General features: G+C 28.0%; 1 protein-coding gene across 9 annotated transcripts in view; it reads right to left on the bottom strand.

Annotated features, from left to right (window-relative positions):
• Positions 1 to 22,343, bottom strand: part of LOC111679245 (matrix metalloproteinase-14) — a 71,741-nt gene continuing 49,398 nt past the window's right edge. For 3 of the 9 annotated variants that reach the window (XM_046953526.1, XM_046953527.1, XM_046953525.1), the window contains exons 3-7: positions 13,723 to 14,129; positions 13,092 to 13,651; positions 12,642 to 13,018; positions 12,049 to 12,214; positions 1 to 976 (exon numbers count right to left, since the gene is read on the bottom strand). In XM_046953526.1, the coding sequence (XP_046809482.1) occupies positions 831 to 976; positions 12,049 to 12,214; positions 12,642 to 13,018; positions 13,092 to 13,651; positions 13,723 to 14,129 (1,656 nt within the window). In that variant the 3' untranslated portion in view covers positions 1 to 830. Of the gene's footprint in view, positions 977 to 4,271; positions 5,549 to 12,048; positions 12,215 to 12,641; positions 13,019 to 13,091; positions 13,652 to 13,722; positions 14,130 to 22,343 lie in introns of those variants that run through there. The other 6 variants (XR_006941242.1, XM_046953529.1, XM_046953531.1 and 3 more) reach the window with 6 other exon arrangements.

Raw genomic sequence — 22,343 nt, forward strand, 5'->3', positions numbered from 1 at the left:
TTAAAAATTGGGTTTCTTTATAATTTTTTGTTTTTTGAAAAAAAAGAAAATTTTTTTATATAAATATATTTTATGTTAAGGAATGTTTATACTAATTTGTTAGTGATTTTTGTAGGGTGGTGTTAAGATATGATTTTGAATAGTGGTTTTTTAAAAAAGAATTTTTAAATGATTTTTTATTTGAAATTCTAGTTATAAGTAAAAAAAAACTTGTTTTTATATTTACAAAATAAAAAAAAATTAAAAATTAATAATTTAAATTGTTTAGAGGTTCTCTTTATCAATTTCAAAACAAGTGGTCATACAATAAAAACTTTGAAATTTTTTTTTAATAAATTTAGAAAAAAAAACAATATCACATTTATAATTAATAGAAATTTAATAACAGTTTATAAAGTATTTTAAAATTTTTGTTTAAAAGCTGTAAATGTTTAACATAAGTTTTGAATATATGACCGACCATTTGTTTATAAAATTTATAATTAATATTTTGTGTTTTTTGTTTTTTTAAGAAAAAAGGCACTTTATATAAACTAATGACTAATTATATATTTTATATTCATTTATTATTATTTAATAATTAAAAAATAAAATTGTTTAATTTTTTTTTGTTATTAAGCGGCTTTCATATTTTAAACATTTTCCTTTATATGATTTTTTCTTTTATCGTCATAATTTAAAATAAAATTTAAAATTTTATTTTAATTATTTTCTTACGTTTCCTTTCCTAATTATATATAATATTTTATCTACATTTAAACGTATATGTGTGTGTGTGAAAAGGTTTCTAATTTATTGTCCAAAAAGTTGTGGGTGGAAAAAATGAGCTTTTAGCTAACAATAAATTTTGCTACAAACATCATTAGAATGCTGGCCAATAAAAGACTTTTATAGTTATTGCTGCTATTTGTGGTGGCACTCGACATGCTGGAACGATCAGCTGTGGCTTCGTCATTGGGCTGATGATCATCAAAACCTAAAGGGTGGAAAATACAAGAATTTGAAAAAAGTTTTTAACATTAATAATTTTGCTAATTTTTTTATTTTAATATATATGTGTATTTTTATAATCAATTTATATAATTTGCAATTTATTGTGTTTTAGAAAAATTATATCTAAAGGATTGTTTATCATAAATAAAAAAACTTAAATTTGTAATAATATTGCTAAATAAGAAAATTATAATTAAACCCCTTAAAAGAAAACAATTCCTCCCCTAAATATCTCGTAACTCAAGAAGTGTTAGGTTAGGTTACGTGGGTTGCTCGCTAGCAAGCGAGTTCACTCGTAGGAATTACCATTCCCTAGCGGTGGGAAAATGGTTACCCTCCCTAATTTCGTTGAATACTTGGTTCGTTCGGTCTTCATGTAAACCAGCCGGTGTTTATCGGAGATGCATCTCAGAGACAGTCTAGATCATGGAAAAGAGCTCTACCCAGATATAGTAGTCTGTGCTCTTATAAGACTGGACAGTCGCATAGAATGAGTTGTACCGATTCCACTTCCTTTTCGTCTAAGCAGCAGATTTGGGTAGCCCATACGTTGTGACATATGTCTAATCATACAGTGCCCAGTAATTATATATAGTTAGAAGCCTAATCGAGTTCTTATCAGGAAATAAGAAAGTCCTAGTCCTATCTGTTGTCAGAGTGGGCCAGAGCAGTCTCGATATTCTACAAGTGGTGATATTTGATCACCTGAGTTCCGTCTCACTCAGAGCCCAATCATCTATCAGTTTTGAAAAGGTAGTCAGGGGAGCGTGAATATCCTTTTGCGCAAGGGTTAAGTCCAGGGACGACTCTTTGGTTGTGCATTCATTAGATATTTCATTTCCTCGGATGCCCTCATGTCCTGGAACTCATATCAAATGAAGGTGATGTTGTGTCTGTTGTGCCAATCGTTGGCATGCAATTGAGAAGACATTTCAACTTAATGACTTTGGAGTTAAGAGCCTTGATTGATGCAAGGTTGTCCGAAATATATATGCATAGTCGAATTTCCGAGATTTAGTTCCCGGATTTTTCTTGCGGCAGTATAGATGGCATATATCTCGGCCTAAAGGACGTGCAGGTGTCAGGTAGTCTAAGAGACAGTATAAGATTTAGATCATCGGAGAAGATTTCCGAACCCGTACCCCTTTCTGTCTTTGAGCCATCGTCCCTTAGCACAGTATTAGCTGCACAATCATCCCTTGTCGGTATTTTGGTCTTAATTGATCTAATAAAATTCAGTGTAGATAGAATGTAATATGTTTTCTGCCCCATGATAGGCCTGCATATCTTTTTTAGGATGGTGCCATGACCAATGTGGTCGTGCTTCAACCCGTTCGATTGTGGAGCTCAAACAGCCAGTTATTGCAAGACATCACTCAAGAAGTGTTTGTTTACACAAAAATCAATTGTTATTAGCGGAAGATGACTGTATACAGTGCGGAAATTTCTAATAAAATGGGTTATATTTTAAAAACTAATATCCTGTTCACACGGTGCAATTAGTCTTATTAAAATAAAAGTGGAAAAAATTTGCAGCTACCGGTTGCCATCTTTAATTTCATTTTGACAGCTGATAACTCAATTGAAATTTGGTTGCTATCGATAATCGACCCATTGGAATTATGATCGGAAAATTTCGGTAGTTGCAAAGGGTTATCGATAGTATGTCATCTGTGGTTGTAAACAAACAATAAAAAAAATATGCAAAAAATTGTATATTAAAGTGAAAATTTTCCAATTCACAATCAGTGTTGTACGGCTGTATCGTAGTATGTCGTAATTTTTTTTATTATAGATTTGTTTTTGTTTCAAATAATTTTATTTGAAAACTTTTAATGAATTACATCGCAACAACGATACGACATCTATTGTGAATTGAACAATTATAAAATTACGTTTTAAGGAAAAAAAGTTTTGAAAATCATGACTATTCAATTTAAAAACTTAAAAAGATTACATGAATCCATTAAAAAGAGCACGGACAGAGCACAAAATTTATAGTTGACAATTCGAAAATCGGTTGCCAGTTGCCATCTGTAATTTCATATTGGCAACTGACAACTTAACGGACGTTCGGTTGCTATCGCTAATCGACCCATTAACATCTGTCATATCTTCCTCAGTTTTCGAGATAACTTATTACTATCGATTATCAACATATTTGGCAACTAAGACATATTCCGGCTAAAATAAGTTTGAGTTTTAAAAGATATTGCAGGAATCTTATGATCTGGGTAATGATTATCTCATATTCGTCAAAACTTCAGCCTTTTCAGCTTGAGTTTTTGAAAATTTGAAGAAAGTTCGAATTTTCAATGACTTTGTCATTTATTGTCTTTATAATTAAAAAAACATCGAACAACAGTATGAATTATATTAAGCAAATTCAAATCAAAATTTGTTTCGAACATATGTTTAAATTTTCGCAAATTTTCAAGAAACGTCATTATCTGGATATTTGACACAATTACACTAAATTCTTTCGATTATAAGTTCGAATTATCAAACTTCTTTTAAGAAACTTCATTATCTAGATATTAATTAAATATGTTTAAAATTTTCGAACATAATATTCCCATTTGGTCTCTACATACTTATATGACAAATTTCTTTCGTTACGTTCATTACTTTTGCTAATTTTGTCAAATTATTTGAAAATTTATAATAAAGTGCAATAGTACTAAAATTCCCATGTCTGGTTTAATAATAGCTGTTATAAAACGGAGGCGTATGATTTTTTTGTAATTACAACTAACAATACTCATACGCCTTAGTGTACTTTTGTAGGGGGTGTTATAAATTTAGTAAAAAAAACCCTTTTTAAAACTAAAAATTATTTGATTTTAATTTACAAAAGTTTTAAAACATAAATAGGGGAAACATTTTGAAAAAAATCATGCAATTATAACCTTAAAAAAATTAGTAAAAAAAATTTAAAATGATAAATGTGAAAAAATTTACAATTTTTTTTTAAATGACAAACAATCCCATAGTGATAAATAAATAAATTATTATAAATAAATATAATTAAAATAAATTATTTTTTTTTTTACACTAAACCAAACGTTTTTTGTAGTTTCTTTTTTTTCTTATAATAAATATAACTAAAACAAAATTTATATAAAAAAATAAAACGTACTTTTTGGGTAATTTTTGTTTAAAGCGTTTGCTGTTGTAGTTTTATTTAAAAATTTTTTGGCAACAAAAAATTTATGGCTTATGTAGGTAGGCAGCAGCTTTGTTGCGATTTTGAGAATTAAAAAGGTCTTAATTTAAAAAAACAAACAAACAAACGTTTGATTAGCGCTGACAGCAGCTCTGTACAATGTTGTTTATGGGCAGATGTTTATATTTACATACACACGGGACACAAAACAATGTTGCCACACTATAGCTTAGTTGCTGCTATGTTTTTTTAGGGTTATATTTAATAAAATGATGATGAAACTTTTTGTTTATTTTTTTTTTTTTTTGAAATGAACAGCAAGTGTTATGTTTTAAGTTTTTAGTTTACCAAGTCTCATTTAGTTAGTTTATATTATTATTATTACTTTTTTTGTTGTTTACAAAAATATCACGTTTCTTTTGCTTTAGTTTAGTTGAATAATCGAGTCAGAATATTTGTGTTTAGTTATTGTTGTTGTTTGTTAAACTTTAAAACCATGAACGTGCTATATTCCACATCCAGCCAGGCGTTACAAATCCTCTGCCATTATTATTTACATCTCTTTTTTCAATATCTGCTTGGTTGGTGGGTGGGTGGATGATTGGTTGTTTAATTGGTTTTTAAAGTTTTTTTTTTTTGAGTCATGTTTATTAGTTATAAAAAGTTGTAAAGTGTTTCAGAATCGTTTGAATTTGAATTTTTTGTTTTCGTTTTAGGTCGTTTTGGTTTTTTCAAATAAATAAAAAAAAGAAAATAAAATTGTTTTAAAAAAATTAAAAATTATTTTAAAAATCACATTGAAATTTGTGCCAATTAGCAAGAATCAAGAAAGAAATTTAACAAAACAAACTAACATTCAAATAATAAAGTGCTTGTAGCAATTTGTTAACATTTTGCTCTATTTTTTTACTCTCTAAGCCATACTTTAAACACTCAATTACAAAAAAAAAAAAAAATGGAAAAAGAGTGAAAGAGCGGGAAAATGGGGGATTGGGATAATATTAACTAAAATAACATAAACTTATAGTTTTTTTCAAACTAACATTAACACATCTAAGCATTGTATTGCATACAGAGAATGATAGACAGAGAGAGAAAGAAAGATTTGAGAGTGTAAGCAAAAGAGAATTTTCTACTAAAAATTACACACTACTTTACATTTCTAACTGTTACTTCCGTTTCCTTTATCTTTCTATAACGTTGAAGCATTGCGAAGCTTTCAGTTTAATAGTTTTATGCATTTGTATGTGTATTGTTTTGTGACTGTGTGTGTGTGTTTGTGTGTGGAGTTGCTTATATGTGGGTTTATGTTTAATGTTTTCTTTACAGTTTGTATATTTATGTTTATGAAGTTTTTTGTTTCTGTAATTTATCCACGTTTTCGTACGCCTGTAAATATGCAGTTTATAAAATAAAAAAAAAATAAAATATATTTATTACAAAATTGTTCTTAAAGCTTGGTTTTTACTTTAACATTAATTACGTTTTTTCTTTATACTTTACTAATAACACACAAACATGCAGTTTTTAATTTCTTAATATTTTTTATAAAAAAGGTTCAATTGTTAAAAAAATTTTGAAATTATTTATTATGATTAAAAATATAACATTTTTCTGTTAGCTTAACATTATGTCAAAATGTGAAATTTTGTAAGATTTTTGTTTAACATTTGTTATTTAAGATTTTTTGTAAAAATTTTTTTAAAAACAAATGTTTTAGTATTTTTTAAATTAGCACAACGATTTTGTGTTAATTACCACCTTAAGAAACTGGAGAAAGTTTGAAATGGAATTCAAAAAGAAATAAGTCAATGTTTTCTTCGATCAGCACTATTGGGACCACTTAACAGCTCATACCATTGAGATACCATAGTGTCTATTCTAGGTATATATTGCTAAATGCATCCAGAATAAGAAACTCGTTTTATGTGACAAAGTTGATAAAGATATGTACGTTTAAGATTTATCCCATATATCCTCCCGATAACTGAACTAATGTGAAGCTCTTTTTTCCAAACATTTCGCACACAAGTGAACAAATTGCTCTTTTATATAAAAGAGAAAGGAAGTATTTTGTTAACGCTCTCTATATTCGATAACTGAAAGAATATCTGAACGAATGTGACGCTCTCTTTTACTTATCAAAAACATGTCGGCCGTTAAAAGAAGAGAAAGAGATCCTCTTCATTAAAGTTACTTTCTTCGAGATCTTTTAAAGTCAGCTCGTTCATACCATAGAACAGCGAAACGCAATGAGCTGTCTTGTACTCTTTCTTTCACTCGTATGCATGATCTCTGCCATAGAGACGGAGAGTACTCAAGTAATGCTCTCTATTCTTTATAAATATCGAGCAGCAGCAAAGTTAACAGGACACTGTCTCCTATTGCTCTTCATTGTGGCAAATTCTGCAGTATTTAAAGACCTAGAAATCCAGTCTTTTGATTGGGGTAAAACAGTCTTATCTGCCGTCTAAGAAAGCTTATGACTAAGCGCATCCTATAAATGTCAGGTTCACTTCGAGTTTTTAAGAGAAATGTTAGTCATTTCCTCTCATCACGTTAATCGAGGCTATGTAGTTTGCCGGCTCTGATATTAACTGTGATCAGTGACCAATATGATCATTATCATAGAATGTCTTTTACTATCTCGTTTGAAAATACCTGCTCTATGTAGCAGCTTGGATATTACTACGTTATCATTTAGGTTTCTGCTCTATTGTTAGTGTGAGATACACTCTACGGTGAAGAAGTCACCACCCACTATTCTACTCCTTTTAGGCTATCGTTACAACAGAATATCCAGTATTAAATGTTCAGATATATAGATGTATAGTTTACTACCTAGATCCAAAATTTTCAACATTATGCCTTCTTAAGAAAAGTACTAGTTTTGTTTTTTGGTGGATATACAGTGAGGCCACAACCAGGTTATTCAAGATGAATAGTTTTCAAAAGTTCCATCTAAATTGGAAGAGTAGTTCTTTAACTACGATAACGACATGTATGATCCGTAGTTTTCAATCTGACTCTACTTTGGTGACATAGAGTTTGTTTATCCTAAACTGAATGTTCAGATATATAGTTGTTTATTTTACTACCTAGATCCAAAGCTTTCAACATTATGCCTCCTAAAAAAGACTAGCTTCGTTTTTCGGTGGATTTACAATGAAACCACAACCCACTTATACAAGATATGTATTTCTCAAAAGATCAGCTACAAAGTTCCATCTAATTTTCAATAAAACGTCTATTTGAGGTAGGAGATAAAAAGTACCAATAAGAGGGAAATGACTTAATCACGATAGTTTGCTATCTGTCTGACTCTACTTTGGAGGCATAAAGTTTTGAATCTTATATCTTCTAGAGAAAAGTTGTAGCTACGTTTTGTGGATGTACAAAATCTACGTTATTCGAAAGATCACATTGAATAGTTCCATCTAATTTGTAAGAGTAGTTATTGAAAATGAAACTTAATGTGAAATCGATAACTATAAGAGTGTACTCTTTGGTACTTTTCATTCCTTAAAAGGTACCTTTAGAACTTATTATAACGTGCTCTTTTACATTACTCATTGTATGGGAATATATAAGAAGATACTTTTTGGTACTTTATCGTTCTTCAAATGGTACTTTTTCAATTTTTTTTTATACTATTCAAAAGATTACATTGAATAGTTCCATCTGGTTTGTAAGAGCATTTATTGAAAATAAAAGTTAATGTGAAATCGATAACTATAAAAGTGTACTCTTTGGTACTTTTCATTCATTAAAAGGTACTTTTAGAACTTATTATAACATGGTCATTCATATTCCTGATTGTATGAAAATATGTAAGAAAATAATTTTTGGTACTTTATAGTTCTTCAAATGGTACTTTTTTCAATTTTTTACAATACATAAATGAAAACATGTAAAAGTTTAGGTACAGCTCCTGATAAAATCGATAACTATAAAAGGTCGGTCTTTGGTACTTTTTCATTCTTTAAAAAGTACTTTTAGAACTTTCAATAATATGCTTATTTACATTGATAATTGTAAAGGTATATATGAGATGGTACTTTTTCGTTTTTCAAATGATACTTTTGTAATTTTTTGAAATATGGAATTTGGAATCAAAAGTTTAACATGGGAGATGCTGTAAATGGAATATTTCTTTAGGCTCAAGTTCAATCCACACTTGGGGATTCATATTTTTTTTAAATTTGTAATAACAATGACTTATTTCTTTAATTCCAACATTTTGTTAGTAACAGAAAAAAATGTTTTTTTTTATAATTCAGTATTAAATTTTAACAAGAACCTTTTTTAATGTTAAAAATTTTATAACAAAAAATACATGTAAATGATGTTTCTTTTTTTCAAAAAACGTGCTTATAACCAAAATTTATAGAAAAATAATTCATGCAAATTTTGATCTGTGTGTTTTAAAAAGTTTAACCAATTTGTCTGTTTTTTTAAAAACAAAACATGCTTAATATTTTGCTAATGCCAAAAGAAAACAAAATACACTCATAGTGATGTGTAAATTTCGATAACAGATAAATGGTGATAAAACGGCAAAATTTAGTAACATTTATAAAAAGGTGAAGGAGAAAAATAGGGTGAACTACAACAATAATAACAACAACATTTAATAAATATGTTTAAAAAAAAAAGGAGAATAATTTTAACAAATATTCATAATAGTTTTACTAAGGAAAATAATGTAAACAAAACTACGTTTAGGTTTAGTGTAAAAAAAAAATATTAAATAAAATTTCAAATAAACTAAATAAAAGGGTGGAAAGAAATAATACATAAATATTTTGTTTAAATAAATTAAACAAAAGTTAAATAATTTATATAAATAATTAAATAAAAGAAAAGAAAATATATAACTAAATAATAGAAAGAAAGAAGTGCTACTGAAAGAAAATGTTTGTTTCGTTTTAAAAGATATAATGTTATATACAAGCTACTACCGATCTAAGATTCTACCTTGCAAATGTTAGTTAAAAGAGTTTTAGTTCATTAACTTAGTTTTTAAGGTTAGTTACTTTTATTAGTTTTAAATAAGTTTTACAAAAAAATATTTAATTCAGATTAGTGAAACCGACCAGAGAGTTGACCAAAAATATCTTTAGTTTTGTTGTAGGTTTGTAATATTTTTGGTTTATATTGTTTAGGCTTTCTTAAATTAAACTGTAAATTTTATAAATTTTTAAATTAGTTAATTTGTTTTTGTGTTTTTTTAAAGAAATTGTTATTATCTTTTTAATAGTGTTTTTATCTTATTGCTTTCATTTAATGGTATGCTAAATTATGTATTTATAATTGTTTAAAATTAGATTTTTAATTATTGTTAATTGAGTTTTTATTGATTTTTTTATTTAATAGCTTAAGTTTAAAACAAACAAGACATTATGTTTATGAGTTACACATTTTAGATAAATATTTTGATTATTTTTTTATTAATGGACAATTGTCGACAATTTTTTAATTTACAGAAAATTTTTAATTTTACATAAACATAAATATGAATATTTTTTAATTTCAGAACATTTTATAAATTATAGAGATCTTTTGAAAATCAGTCAGAACTTTAGAGCGTGTTCCTAAATACTTCATATATCTTGAAGGAGTTTAATGAAAAATACTATAGCTTTTTGCATAGAATTAATGAGACTAAACTAAAGATTAGACTATAGACTAAACTATAGACCAGAATGCAGACTAGAATATAGACTAGAATGTAGACTAGACTATAGATTAGACAATAGACCATACTGTAGATTAGACTATAGATTAGACTATAGACTAGAATATAGACTAGACTTTAAGCTAGACTATAGACCGGAATATAGACTTGACTATAGACTAGACTAGATTAAACTAGACTAAACTATAGACTAAACTATAGACTAGACTGCAGACTAGACTATAGAATAGACTATAAACTAGACTATAGACTAGACTATAGACTAGACTATAGACTAGACTATAGACTAGACTATAGACTAGACTATATACTAGACTATATACTAGACTATAGACTAGACTATAGACTAGACTATAGACTAGACTATATACTAGACTATATACTAGACTATAGACTAGACTATAGACTAGACTATAGACTAGACTATAGACTGGACTATAGACTAGACTATATACTAGATTATAGACTAGACTATAGATTAGACTTTAGACTATCTATAGAAGTAAGGGCGACATCACTACATAAAATGTTCTGTTTGTCAATAAACAATTTTCTATATTTTTTTATAAAAATTACATTTTCATCTCTAGAGTATTTTCGATAAATTTTCTATTTTTAGAAAATTTTCAATAATTTTTTTTAATATACTGTACATTAAAATTATTAACCATATATGCATGTTTTATTAGTTCTTTGGGTTAGTATTTTGATTTTTTTGCAATTTAACTTAAGTTTAGTAAATTTCTTATGTTAATATTATTAATTATGAGTTCTTGAGATTTAATTAATCTTATACTTACCTATTTTGAAATTAATGAATTTTATTTATAAAAAAAAAATATAAGAAAATTCAAACCAAAACCTTGAGATATGAAATTTTCGAGATGATATAGATGAACGATGGTTTTAATCGAGCAGAAATTGATGAAGTTGATTAGTTAAACACAAATATTTTTTTAAAGTTTGAAGAATGAAAATTTTATTTGTAAATGTTTTATGATATAATCAGATGCAGGAAAATTTCTGAAATTCTAAAGAAGTATGAACCGGAAAGTTTTTTTTATGAATGTAATTATAGATTTTTATTATATCACACGACCACTTGGTCCACGCTTAGATAAGCAAAACAAAGTGGCAAGAATATTTAAAACTTCAAAATTAATTTAATAATTTTTTTAAAAAAAATTTCTTGAAAATAAAACTTGAATTGCGCCTAAAAAGAGGCAATAGTGTTTAATTTGCTTATATTGGAAGTTTGTTTATGTTGTTGTTTATGTTTTGCCTGTTTGTGTTTTGCTTTGTTTGTGAGGAGTATGAAAGAGAACAAGTGTGTTGTGTTGTTTTGTTATTTATTTGTGTTTGTTTTGCTTTGGTGGCTATTTTTGATTTGTGCTTAAGTGTTGTTGGTAAGTTTTTACTTGTTTATAGAAAAAGTGTTTAATTATTGTGAAATATTAAGTGTAAATAATAGTTTTTAGTCTTTAAAAAGTAATTTCAAATACCTGCATTTGACTTTTGGAAATGCAAAGGAAAAATTCAAGTTTTCTTTTTAAACCAAAGTGGTGGGATTATAATAAAAATATGGCAGCTTATTTTAACCTGAAATTCATTTCTAAAAAAATGAAATTCGAAAAGAAAATATTTACAAGATCCTGCTACAACCAACAGTATGTAAAAGAATGAAAAAGCAAAATGAAAAATGCATTTAAGATTGAAACAGAGAAAGACATTAGACATTCTTTATAAAATATATAAAATAAAGTTAAATTATGTATTTTCTTTCATAAACACTTTAAAAATTAAATTATTTATATAAATATAAAAGTTAGTAGTAAATATAATTATGTATAATATAACAGTTTTTATTTTAAAAATATATATAATTTTATACTTATATAAAACTTAATATAACATACCACTTTTTATTATTTTTCTTTGTTTAATATATTAAGTATTTTCTTTTTTTCTTGTGGGAAAAATTTACTATTTTTTTTTAAATAAAATTATTCTATAAAAGAATTATATTTTAAATTTCAAAATTTGTTGAAAAAAAGTATTTTCTTTTAAAGAGATCAATTTAATAAATTTTTAAAATTTTTCCTTTAACTATTTTCTTAAAATGTTTCTATTTTTCTATAATTAATTTTTCTTTTTGTAATTTATATTTTAGTCCTGGGTCGGTTCCACTCACCTGCATCAAATACTGTATCATCATTTTCATAATCATTGAAAGATGATTCATGCAATTCAGTTTCCTGTGAATTGTCCACAATATTACCTGTTGTTGAGGGTGTATTCTTGCAGCCGAACCACCAGTGGGCTGAGGGGCGGGGGAATGGAGGATCAGCAGCATCAACCTGTTGTATAATTAAAAAAATGTTTTTTAGTGTAATAATTGCAATTTTTTAAGAATTTATGCAAATATTGTGTAGAATTAAAAAAGCTTTTAACTTCTATGTTTTAAAAAAGCTTTTATGAAAAAAGTTTGGGTTAAAAAAACTTTTTCGACCAAAGGAAATATTTAATTAAAATATTTAATATTTTAAACATGATTTTTCAGTATTTAAATACTAAGCTTTTTCTATGTTTTTAAAACTTTCTCCAAGCTTTCTTTAAAAACTGAATCTTGTACAAGTATTTTTAATAGCTTTCATAGATTTAAAAGCTTTCTAAAAACAAACATTAACGTTGTAAAAGCTTGCTTAAAACCGTCATTTTAAAGAGCTTTTAAAAGCAACACTACACAAAAAGCTTTCCATATGCAGGAGAGAAAAAAATACTTACTGCAAATGTTCTATCGTTAAACCGATAGTATTTATCACCCTTAAAGAAGTACGTATAACCGTTGGTATATTGTAAGGCAGCATCTAAACTATTTGGCAAGCCTTCCCAATTCGAAATCGGTTTGGGATAGCTGGACTTAACTGGTGGTCTCTTCAAGGGATCAAAACGCCAGAATTTACTACCCTTATAGAAGTAAATTTTGCCATTACCGCCCCAAACCATGGCAGCATCCAAATGATCGGGCACTCCAGTAAAACCTTCACTAATCTCTTTCGGGTAGTCACCATCCATTTGACGGCCATTGTAGCGCCAATATTTGGTGCCCTTGAAGAAATATGTTTTGCCATTTTTATAAGTAAAAGCAGCATCAATATCGCCTAAATATGAATACAAAAAATGAAATCAATCAATAAACTGTTTCAAGAAGTTAAACGGAAGTCTAACACCCACCTGGTAAACCAGGCCATCCTTCTGAGATAAGTTTGGGATATCCATCGGCCACTGAGTTTTCGGTAAGTTTATAGTATTTATTACCCTTAAGAGCATAAGTCTGGCCATCGGCTGAATTGAAGAGAGCATCAATTTTGGGATCTTTACATAACTGATCATCTCTGGGTGTGCGTGGTGGAGCAAAGGCGGGTCTTTGTGTGGTACGTGGGAAGGCACCACCGCTGGGAGGATTAATACCATTACCATTTGAAGAGGATTTCTTGCCATATAAAGCCTGAATAGCTAAAACATCATCAGAGTCCAATTTGAAAACTGGCTCAAAACCACGATAGAAGGGAGCCATTAAAGCGGAACGTACATCGGAATGTGACAAACCCAAAGAGTGACCAAATTCATGAGCAGCAACTTGGAAAAGATTAGTGCCACGAGGACTGCCAATAGTCCAAAGTTCAGCATCATCGAAATGAGCATCACCACCAAAGACAGGGAAGAAGGCATGAGCCAAGGTACCACCTACACCATCGAAAGCATCACCATCACCATGTTCACTTTCAACAAATCTGTAAAAAGTTACACAAATTTTAATTAATAAACTAAATATAGTTGTTCTTTTAATCTCTTTAAAACTTACTTAATTTCAATATGTACTGGTCCCGAACTTTTGGGTGTAAAACTTAGATCGGTATATTCACTCCAGACAGCAAAAGCTCTAGCAATTTCGGCATCAACATCAGCTTTCTTCAAACGTTTAGGATATTTGGAGATTTTATAGGTTAAAGCCTTTACACGCCAACGGCTACCCTGGAGTGCATAACGCTTGGAACGATTATCATTACCAAAACCCACCTTATCGCGTACACCACAACGTGGCAGTGACATTAATTCCATGGTCTCAGCGTCTAGCTCACCAGTGGTATTTAAGCCGGCAAAACTTTGAAAGTCCTGCACAGCTTTGATCCAGGTATTGGCATCCAAGAGACCACCATTGGCAGAATTGCGGGCGGAGGCGGGTAAGTAACCAAATTGTGATAAATATATCTGTAAGGAAATGAAACAAATAAAGAGAAATTAGTACAATTTGTAAAGTGCAATAAGCAAAACAAATTACAAATAAAAGCTTTAAGTTTTTTTAAATTTCAGAAGAAAATTAAGTTAAAATTTATCTCATAAACTTCTAAAGTTGTATACCGCAAGCTTTAGAGTGCTTTTATAAACATTATTTTTTAAATAACATTTCCGTTTATGTCTCTGAATCAGTAGTCATCAATTATTTATTTCTCTTTACATTTGTCCTCTTACTCATTCATTTGTTTATCAACCATTGACAACACGTTGTTTGTAAAATTCATGCAAAAACTCATTAGAATAAAACAAAATATAAATAAAAGTTTACTTTCATTAATAAAAAATGTTGTAATTGGCGGGGTTTAACGGTCATGATGACAATAAATTTTTAAATAAATCATCAATAAGTTTAACAAAATACAAAAAAATGAAACTTTTAAAATATCACGTTTTACATGTGAGACATGAAATTTACTGATAAATTAGCAATGAAAAAACATGTGAGTTGTATGCAAAATATAACTAAATGCAATTGAATCGAATTACTTCAGACTGAAAATAAAGAACTTAGAAATATTGCAGTTGATCTTAAGAAACAGTTCTGAACTAAACGGAAACTGATTTAGAACTGAACTGGAACTAAACCAGAACTTAACTAGAACTGAACTAGAACTGAACTAGAACTGAACTAGAACTGAACTAGAACTGAACTAGAACTGAACTAGAACTGGACTAGAACTGAACTAGAACTGAACTAGAACTGAACTAGAACTGAACTAGAACTGAACTAGAACTGAACTAGAACTGAACTAGAACTGAACTAGAACTGAACTAGAACTGAACTAGAACTGAACTAGAACTGAACTAGAACTGAACTAGAACTGAACTAGAACTGAACTAGAACTGAACTAGAACTGAACTAGAACTGAACTAGAACTGAACTAGAACTGAACTAGAACTGAACTAGAACTGAACTAGAACTGAACTAGAACTGAACTAGAACTGAACTAGAACTGAACTAGAACTGAACTAGAACTGAACTAGAACTGAACTAGAACTGAACTAGAACTGAACTAGAACTGAACTAGAACTGAACTAGAACTGAACTAGAACTGAACTAGAACTGAACTAGAACTGAACTAGAACTGAACTAGAACTGAACTAGAACTGAACTAGAACTGAACTAGAACTGAACTAGAACTGAACTAGAACTGAACTAGAACTGAACTAGAACTGAACTAGAACTGAACTAGAACTGAACTAGAACTGAACTAGAACTGAACTAGAACTGAACTAGAACTGAACTAGAACTGAACTAGAACTGAACTAGAACTGAACTAGAACTGAACTAGAACTGAACTAGAACTGAACTAGAACTGAACTAGAACTGAACTAGAACTGAACTAGAACTGAACTAGAACTGAACTAGAACTGAACTAGAACTGAACTAGAACTGAACTAGAACTGAAATAGAACTGAACAAGAACTGAACTAAGTTGTAAAAACTGAATGTTTTTTTCGTTACAAATTTAACAAATTTAACTTTATTTCTAGCAATATTGTCTATAATTTATATAAACCATAATTAGTTTACAATAAATATTACTACTATTAAAATTCTAACTTTATACTTAAACTTTAAAACACAATTAAATGTATTTAATAATTGCGTTTATGGTAGCACAATCCCAAAATAAATACAATATTTAATTAATTATTCAGTGCGTGTAAAATAAAGTGTGTGATTTGAGATGAATTGTTTAAACAAATACACAATAAAAAAATATACAAAAACAAATACTTAAAAATACAATGATTTATTTCAAATACAAACAAATTTGATGCTACTAGGAAGTTTATACGTGTTTTTATACAATTCATTTTATTTATTTATTATTTTTACAACAATTGTGTGTTAAATAGTTTAAGGAAAAACGTATAAAAAAACAACATTAACAAATTAGCTAAAATAATATTAATTAAATTGTAACTAACACTTGGAGCATCTTTATTTAATTTTATTTTTGTTCAATTATACGTTAAGAATTACAAATTGAAAGTCAGGAAGTCGGGATTTTGTTTTAAAATGGTATATCTCTCAATTTGTAATTACGCCGGCCGCAAGGTTATTAAACGGGTAGTTAATTAACTGGCAGTTCAATAACTTTGTGCATCAAAACGGGAATAATGTTTGTTGCATGTCTAATTAATTTTCCGTTACTTTTTTTTATAAATTAAACTCAATTTAATTAATTATGTTGTGCACAATTTTGAAGTGTTTTTTTTATTAGAATCATTATTGTGTAAAAAAGTTTTTAAAATTTTTACGGTTTTAATTAAAGTATTTAATTAAATTCATAATTAAAGGGAAATGTTATTGTAACTTCTTTCTTTTGTAATAAAATAATATAATAATTATTAAATTTACTTGATTTTTGTTTTAAACGAAGATTTCAATATTGATTTTTTATTGCATTAGTACTAAACAGGGACTGTTTTACAACTGAATTAGTCCAGTTCTAGTTCAGTTCTAATTCATTTCTAGTTCAGTTCTAGTTCAGTTTTAGTTCAGTTCTAGTTCAGTTCTAGTTCAGTTCTAGTTCAGTTCTAGTTCAGTTCTAGTTCAGTTCTAGTTCAGTTCTAGTTCAGTTCTAGTTCAGTTCTAGTTCAGTTCTAGTTCAGTTCTAGTTCAGTTCTAGTTCAGTTCTAGTTCAGTTCTAGTTCAGTTCTAGTTCAGTTCTAGTTCAGTTCTAGTTCAGTTCTAGTTCAGTTCTAGTTCAGTTCTAGTCCAGTTCTAGTTCAGTTCTATTTCAGTTCTAGTTCAGTTCTAGTTCAGTTCTAGTTCAGTTCTAGTTCAGTTCTAGTTCAGTTCTAGTTCAGTTCTAGTTCAGTTCTAGTTCAGTTCTAGTTCAGTTCTAGTTCAGTTCTAGTTCAGTTCTAGTTCAGTTCTAGTTCAGTTCTAGTTCAGTTCTAGTTCAGTTCTAGTTCAGTTCTAGTTTAGTTTAGTTTAGTTCTAGTTTAGTTCTAGTTTAGTTCAGTTCTAGTTCAGTTCTAGTTCAGTTCTAGTTCAGTTCTAGTTCAGTTCAAGTTCAGTTCTAGTTCAGTTCTAGTTCAGTTCTAATTCAGTTCTAGTTCAGTTCTAGTTCAGTTCTAGTTCAGTTCTAGTTCAGTTCTAGTTCAGTTCTAGTTCAGTTCTAGTTCAGTTCTAGTTCAGTTCTAGTTCAGTTCTAGTTCAGTTCTAGTTCAGTTCTAGTTCAGTTCTAGTTCAGTTCTAGTTCAGTTCTAGTTCAGTTCTACTTCAGTTATACTTCAGTTCTACTTCAGTTCTAGTTCAGTTCTAGTTCAGTTCTACTTCAGTTCTACTTCAGCTCTACTTCAGCTCTACTTCAGTTCTACTTCAGTTCTAGTTCAGTTCTAGTTCAGTTCTAGTTCAGTTATATTTTAGTTCTACTTCAGTTCTAGTTCCACAAAGTTTTTGTTGTATTTTTCATTTAGTTAATTAAAACACCTATGTATTTAATAAATCTTCCTTAAATGACAAACTATTCCAGTGAAATTCTATAAAAAAAAAAGAACTTTATATAAAACTCATAAATTTCACAATGTCATGACACTTTTTTAACGCATTCTAAGCAATTTATCACTTTGTAATATTATTTTTCTATAGAAAAAAAGCCGCCTTTTATTAAAAAGCCTAGAGAGAAAAAAAATTAAAAATATCCTTATTTGTGTTTCAATGTCATTTATATTATTTAAGTTTAAATGAAACCTTTTCGTTATCGGGCTAAACTAAAAAACTAATGTTCAGTTTATCTGATCGTCATAAATTATTAAAGTGGCATACATATTGTATTCTTTATTATTACATTTATAAGGAATTTATTAAAAAAAATATATATATACTTTAAGAAGTGATTTATTGTTAATAAGTGTATACAACTGTTGTGTGTTTTTTTTTTTTTTGCTAGAGAATAGATCAGAACTTATGGGTGTAAGGATAATGTTGCTAAACTTTAGCAACATGGTAATCAAGTGACAGTAATATTAAGATAACATCTTTAGAAACAATGTTGCTTAACCATTTTCCAATGAAAATTTTTGTGACATTTATTTTAAGCAACATTGTTGCTATAGGAATTTGTTTCATCATTTTGTTTTCAGCAACATTTTGCTTTAAAAGTTCATAACTTTGACTACACTTTTTAGAGAAAATTCTTTATAAAAAACTATTTTAAACATTAAAATTTCAATATATTTTTTTATGTTTAATTATTCTAACCAACAAATTTTATACAGACATGTCATTCATATACACCTTAAACAGAGTTCAATAAACTTTATGTAAATTTAACAATAATAATAATAAGTTTAAAATAATCACACTTAAAACAAACAAATTATTAACCAAAAAAACAACCACTACAAATACAATTTTCAATATAAACCATAAAAACCCTTAGTGCCCCGAAATCAGAAAAAAAAAACTAAAAACCGCATAGACAATATATTTTTTCTGAAATTTAAATAAAAAACTACTTGTACTCGTGCTAGTGTTTATAAAAAAATACTTCCTCCCTGGAATAAATAAATTTAAACTTAAATTCTGTTGCGGCCATATAAATAAAGCAAAAAATTAAACTACTGATGATTATAAAATCCAAAAATTAAAACAATTTTATACTCGAACAATTCAGTTAATGTATATAAACTTTTTGGTATATAAACAATGTTTTTTTTTCATTTGAAGTTTCTACCGTCTCTCAAGCACAGTTTTTGAATCCCCATTTAATATTGGTCATATTCGGGTTTATAGTATATAGCAGTAGTGTACTGACTTTTATTAACACACTAACACGCAGTTGTTAAATTGTTCTGTCGATCGGTATATGTCCGTCCGTTTAGCAGTCTGTCTGCCCATATGTTATGCAAGTTTCTCTCTGCGTTTTTGTTATTTTGACCACAAAATCTCTATTAATATGTAAATCACATAATTCCATAATAACAGCTTAATAATTTTTAATCAAATTGGTGACATAAAAAAATAAACGAAGACATTTTTTTGTGGGTTTTTGAAAGCGATATAATTTGTAGGGGGGAAAAATAATTGTTATATTGCGGCATAAAATAAAGTATAAATGAAGTTTGTAAATAGTTTAAAACGTTAAATAAACTTGAACTTGTAAAGGTTTATAAAAGGTAATGTGTAACAAAACATTGTTGCTAATTGTTATAAACATTGTTGCTAAACAATTGATATCAAAATTAGTTAAATATGTAGTGAGTTTAAAAGAAGAATTCATTTAGGACCCTAAAGGATTCTGAAGAGAATCATAACCCTAACCTTATCGTTTAGCCTACCGAAGGCACTTTACATGTTTATGTGTTAGTTTTAATTATAATTAAATAGTTTTAACATGTTTTTGGCAACATTGTTGCAAAGGATATTACTATAAAGTCAAAACAAACTAAACATTTCTAAAGGCATGATATGCATTGAATCAGGCTCTGGCTTCAGTATATTTTCATCGTATCAGGTTTTGGAGATATCGCATCCTAAAACTTATACCGTTTTTTGGACTTATTTGGAACAATATCACAGTGCGAAGACACTTTTATTTTTAAAATCTGTCATCAAAAAGACCAATCTGTCATCTATCAAACAAAGTTTTAAGATTTGTCATATCTTTCTTCTTCTAATATACTAATCTTAAACTTGTTTAAAATTTTAAACAAGTTTGTTTAGCAACATTTTTAAACTAAACAAATGTTTGTTTTAAACAATTTTTTAGTGAATTAAAATTTGTTATAAACATTGTTGCTAGAGTTGCGTGGTTTTAGGTTAAATATATAAATAAGTTTAGCAACAATGTTGCAAACATAACTAGTTTCAAATTTAATAATTAAACTGTTAAATTGACTTTTGTATTATAAATTTTTAGAAAATTATTATTAATCTTTATTTGAAACTAAATCTGATTCTCTGGAACCATTGCGTTCCAGAGGCAGTTCTTTATTCTAGGTTCAAGACCTAGAATAAAGAACTGCCTTTACTGTACTGTTTAAAATATTCAACATTGGAAATACGTTTTATAGTTAAGCAACAATGTTGCAAAACAAATATTCAAAACTTGTAATAAAAAAGTTATACATTAAGAAAAATGTTGCTACAGAGTTTAAGAAACTGAAGTTTTCTTTCATAAACATTGTTAGACAACATTGTTGCTCAACATTGTTGCTTAATTATTAAGAAAATTTTAAAATATAATAAAAAACTGTTATTAAAAGACTTGTCTATAAACAACATTGTTGCAATTGAAAAGACAATATCAAAATTCTTAATAAAAAAACTTAAAATAACGATTAAAGGTTTAGCAACATTGTTGCAATTGAAAATACAATATCAAAATTCTTAATAAAAAAACTTAAAATAACGATTAAAGGTTTAGCAACATTGTTGCCAAGAAAAATAATCAAATTTTGTTCTAAAATGGCTGATTAATAATAAAATATATATATGTGTTATTGTTGGGCAACATTGTTGCCAAAGTGGATAGAAAAACACTTTTCAATAACTACTAAAAGTTTCTTTGTTTTTAATAATTTTAATTTTCCCCTGCAACTTGTTTGCTTATAGACCTAAGTGTTAGCAACTTGTTGACAAATAACAAAACAATTGAAAAAATTCCATAGTTTTAAGTGGATAACACTTTAAAAGTTTTCTTTAACATAAATACAAGTTAAAGTTCAAACCGCATATGCAGTTGTTAATTAATCATAAAAGAAACACAACAACAAATACTCTATTTCGTATTAGAATTCTTTAGCAAAAATCCATTGACAAAACTATAAAAAAACTGAATTTATAGCAAACAAGATTTCAAGACTAAACAAAACAATGAGTCTCTATTCATTCACAAAATAGATAAAATATCTATAAAAATAAAACAAAATATAAAGACACTTAACATTTACATATTCTATTTAGCAACATGCAACATCTCCGATAAAAATGTATAAAATAAATTAAATAAAACAGACAACTAAAACAAATTGCAGTTCAAGTGAAAGGGGTGTGTGTAACTGAAAGTACATATAAAGCACAGAACACAGATATCTAAAATATACTCTTCTTTGCTTATATACATATGTATTTGTACATTATGTAGGTCTGTATTTATAATGCAATAAACTGTCAAAATGTTGTATGTACAAACATAATGTGCACACGATATGGGAAACATGAGAAAAAATGATATCATTTTTCAAAACAATACTTAAAGTATCTGCTGAATAATTAAAACTGGGTCATAGAATAGTACTTATATCAAAAAAAAAAAAAACAAATAGTACTTCACATTTGTACATCTTCCATACATTCATTCATTTCGATACTGTTTTAGTTTGATTTCTTTTAACCGTCTCGTTTTATGTATCTTTAATGTTTAAATCAGAAAATGAAAGAGAACTCAAAAAAAGTTCTAACTCAAAATCCGTGTTAAAAAGTAGAAAAAAAGGTCATGGTTTTTAAGTTGTCGGAGTATTTGTTTTCGTTTAACAAACATAATACCTTTGACCCTTTAGGTGGTATTTTCTGTTTTCAAAGCCTTCTATTTGTTGCCTTTGCTGATTTTCATCTTTTTATATATGTAGCAATTGGAAAATGTTGCTAGTGAAAATTTATATGCTTTAGTGTTTTCTTTTTTTTTGCAAGGCAACATAAAAATGGTGCCTTTGTATGCGCTTTTTTCAAGTTTTTCTTACAATTTCCTGAAATTTTTTCTCAGTTTTCTACTTGCTTTTTAGTAATTCTACTTGGTTTTTTTCTTTAAAACTTTTGTTTTCTGTATAAATGAACGAAAAAAGTTGCACTGAAAGGAATTTACAGATAAATATAAACATAGCAACATTGTTGCAAAAGTGATGTCATTAACGTCATTATTAAGTTATAATGATGCAGTAATTCTTGACTTGGCAACTATGTTGAATACTAAACAAGCAAACAAACTAACTATCTGGTTAACTAACTAACTAACTAACTAACTAACTAACTAACTAACTAACTAACTAACTAACTAACTAATTAACTAACTAACTAACCAACCAACCAACCAACCAACCAACCAACCAACTAACTAACTAACTAACTAACTAACTAACTAACTAACTAACTAACTAACTAACTAACTA

Source organism: Lucilia cuprina, chromosome 6 (genome assembly GCF_022045245.1).
Source record: "Lucilia cuprina isolate Lc7/37 chromosome 6, ASM2204524v1, whole genome shotgun sequence".
NCBI lineage: Eukaryota > Metazoa > Arthropoda > Insecta > Diptera > Calliphoridae > Lucilia > Lucilia cuprina.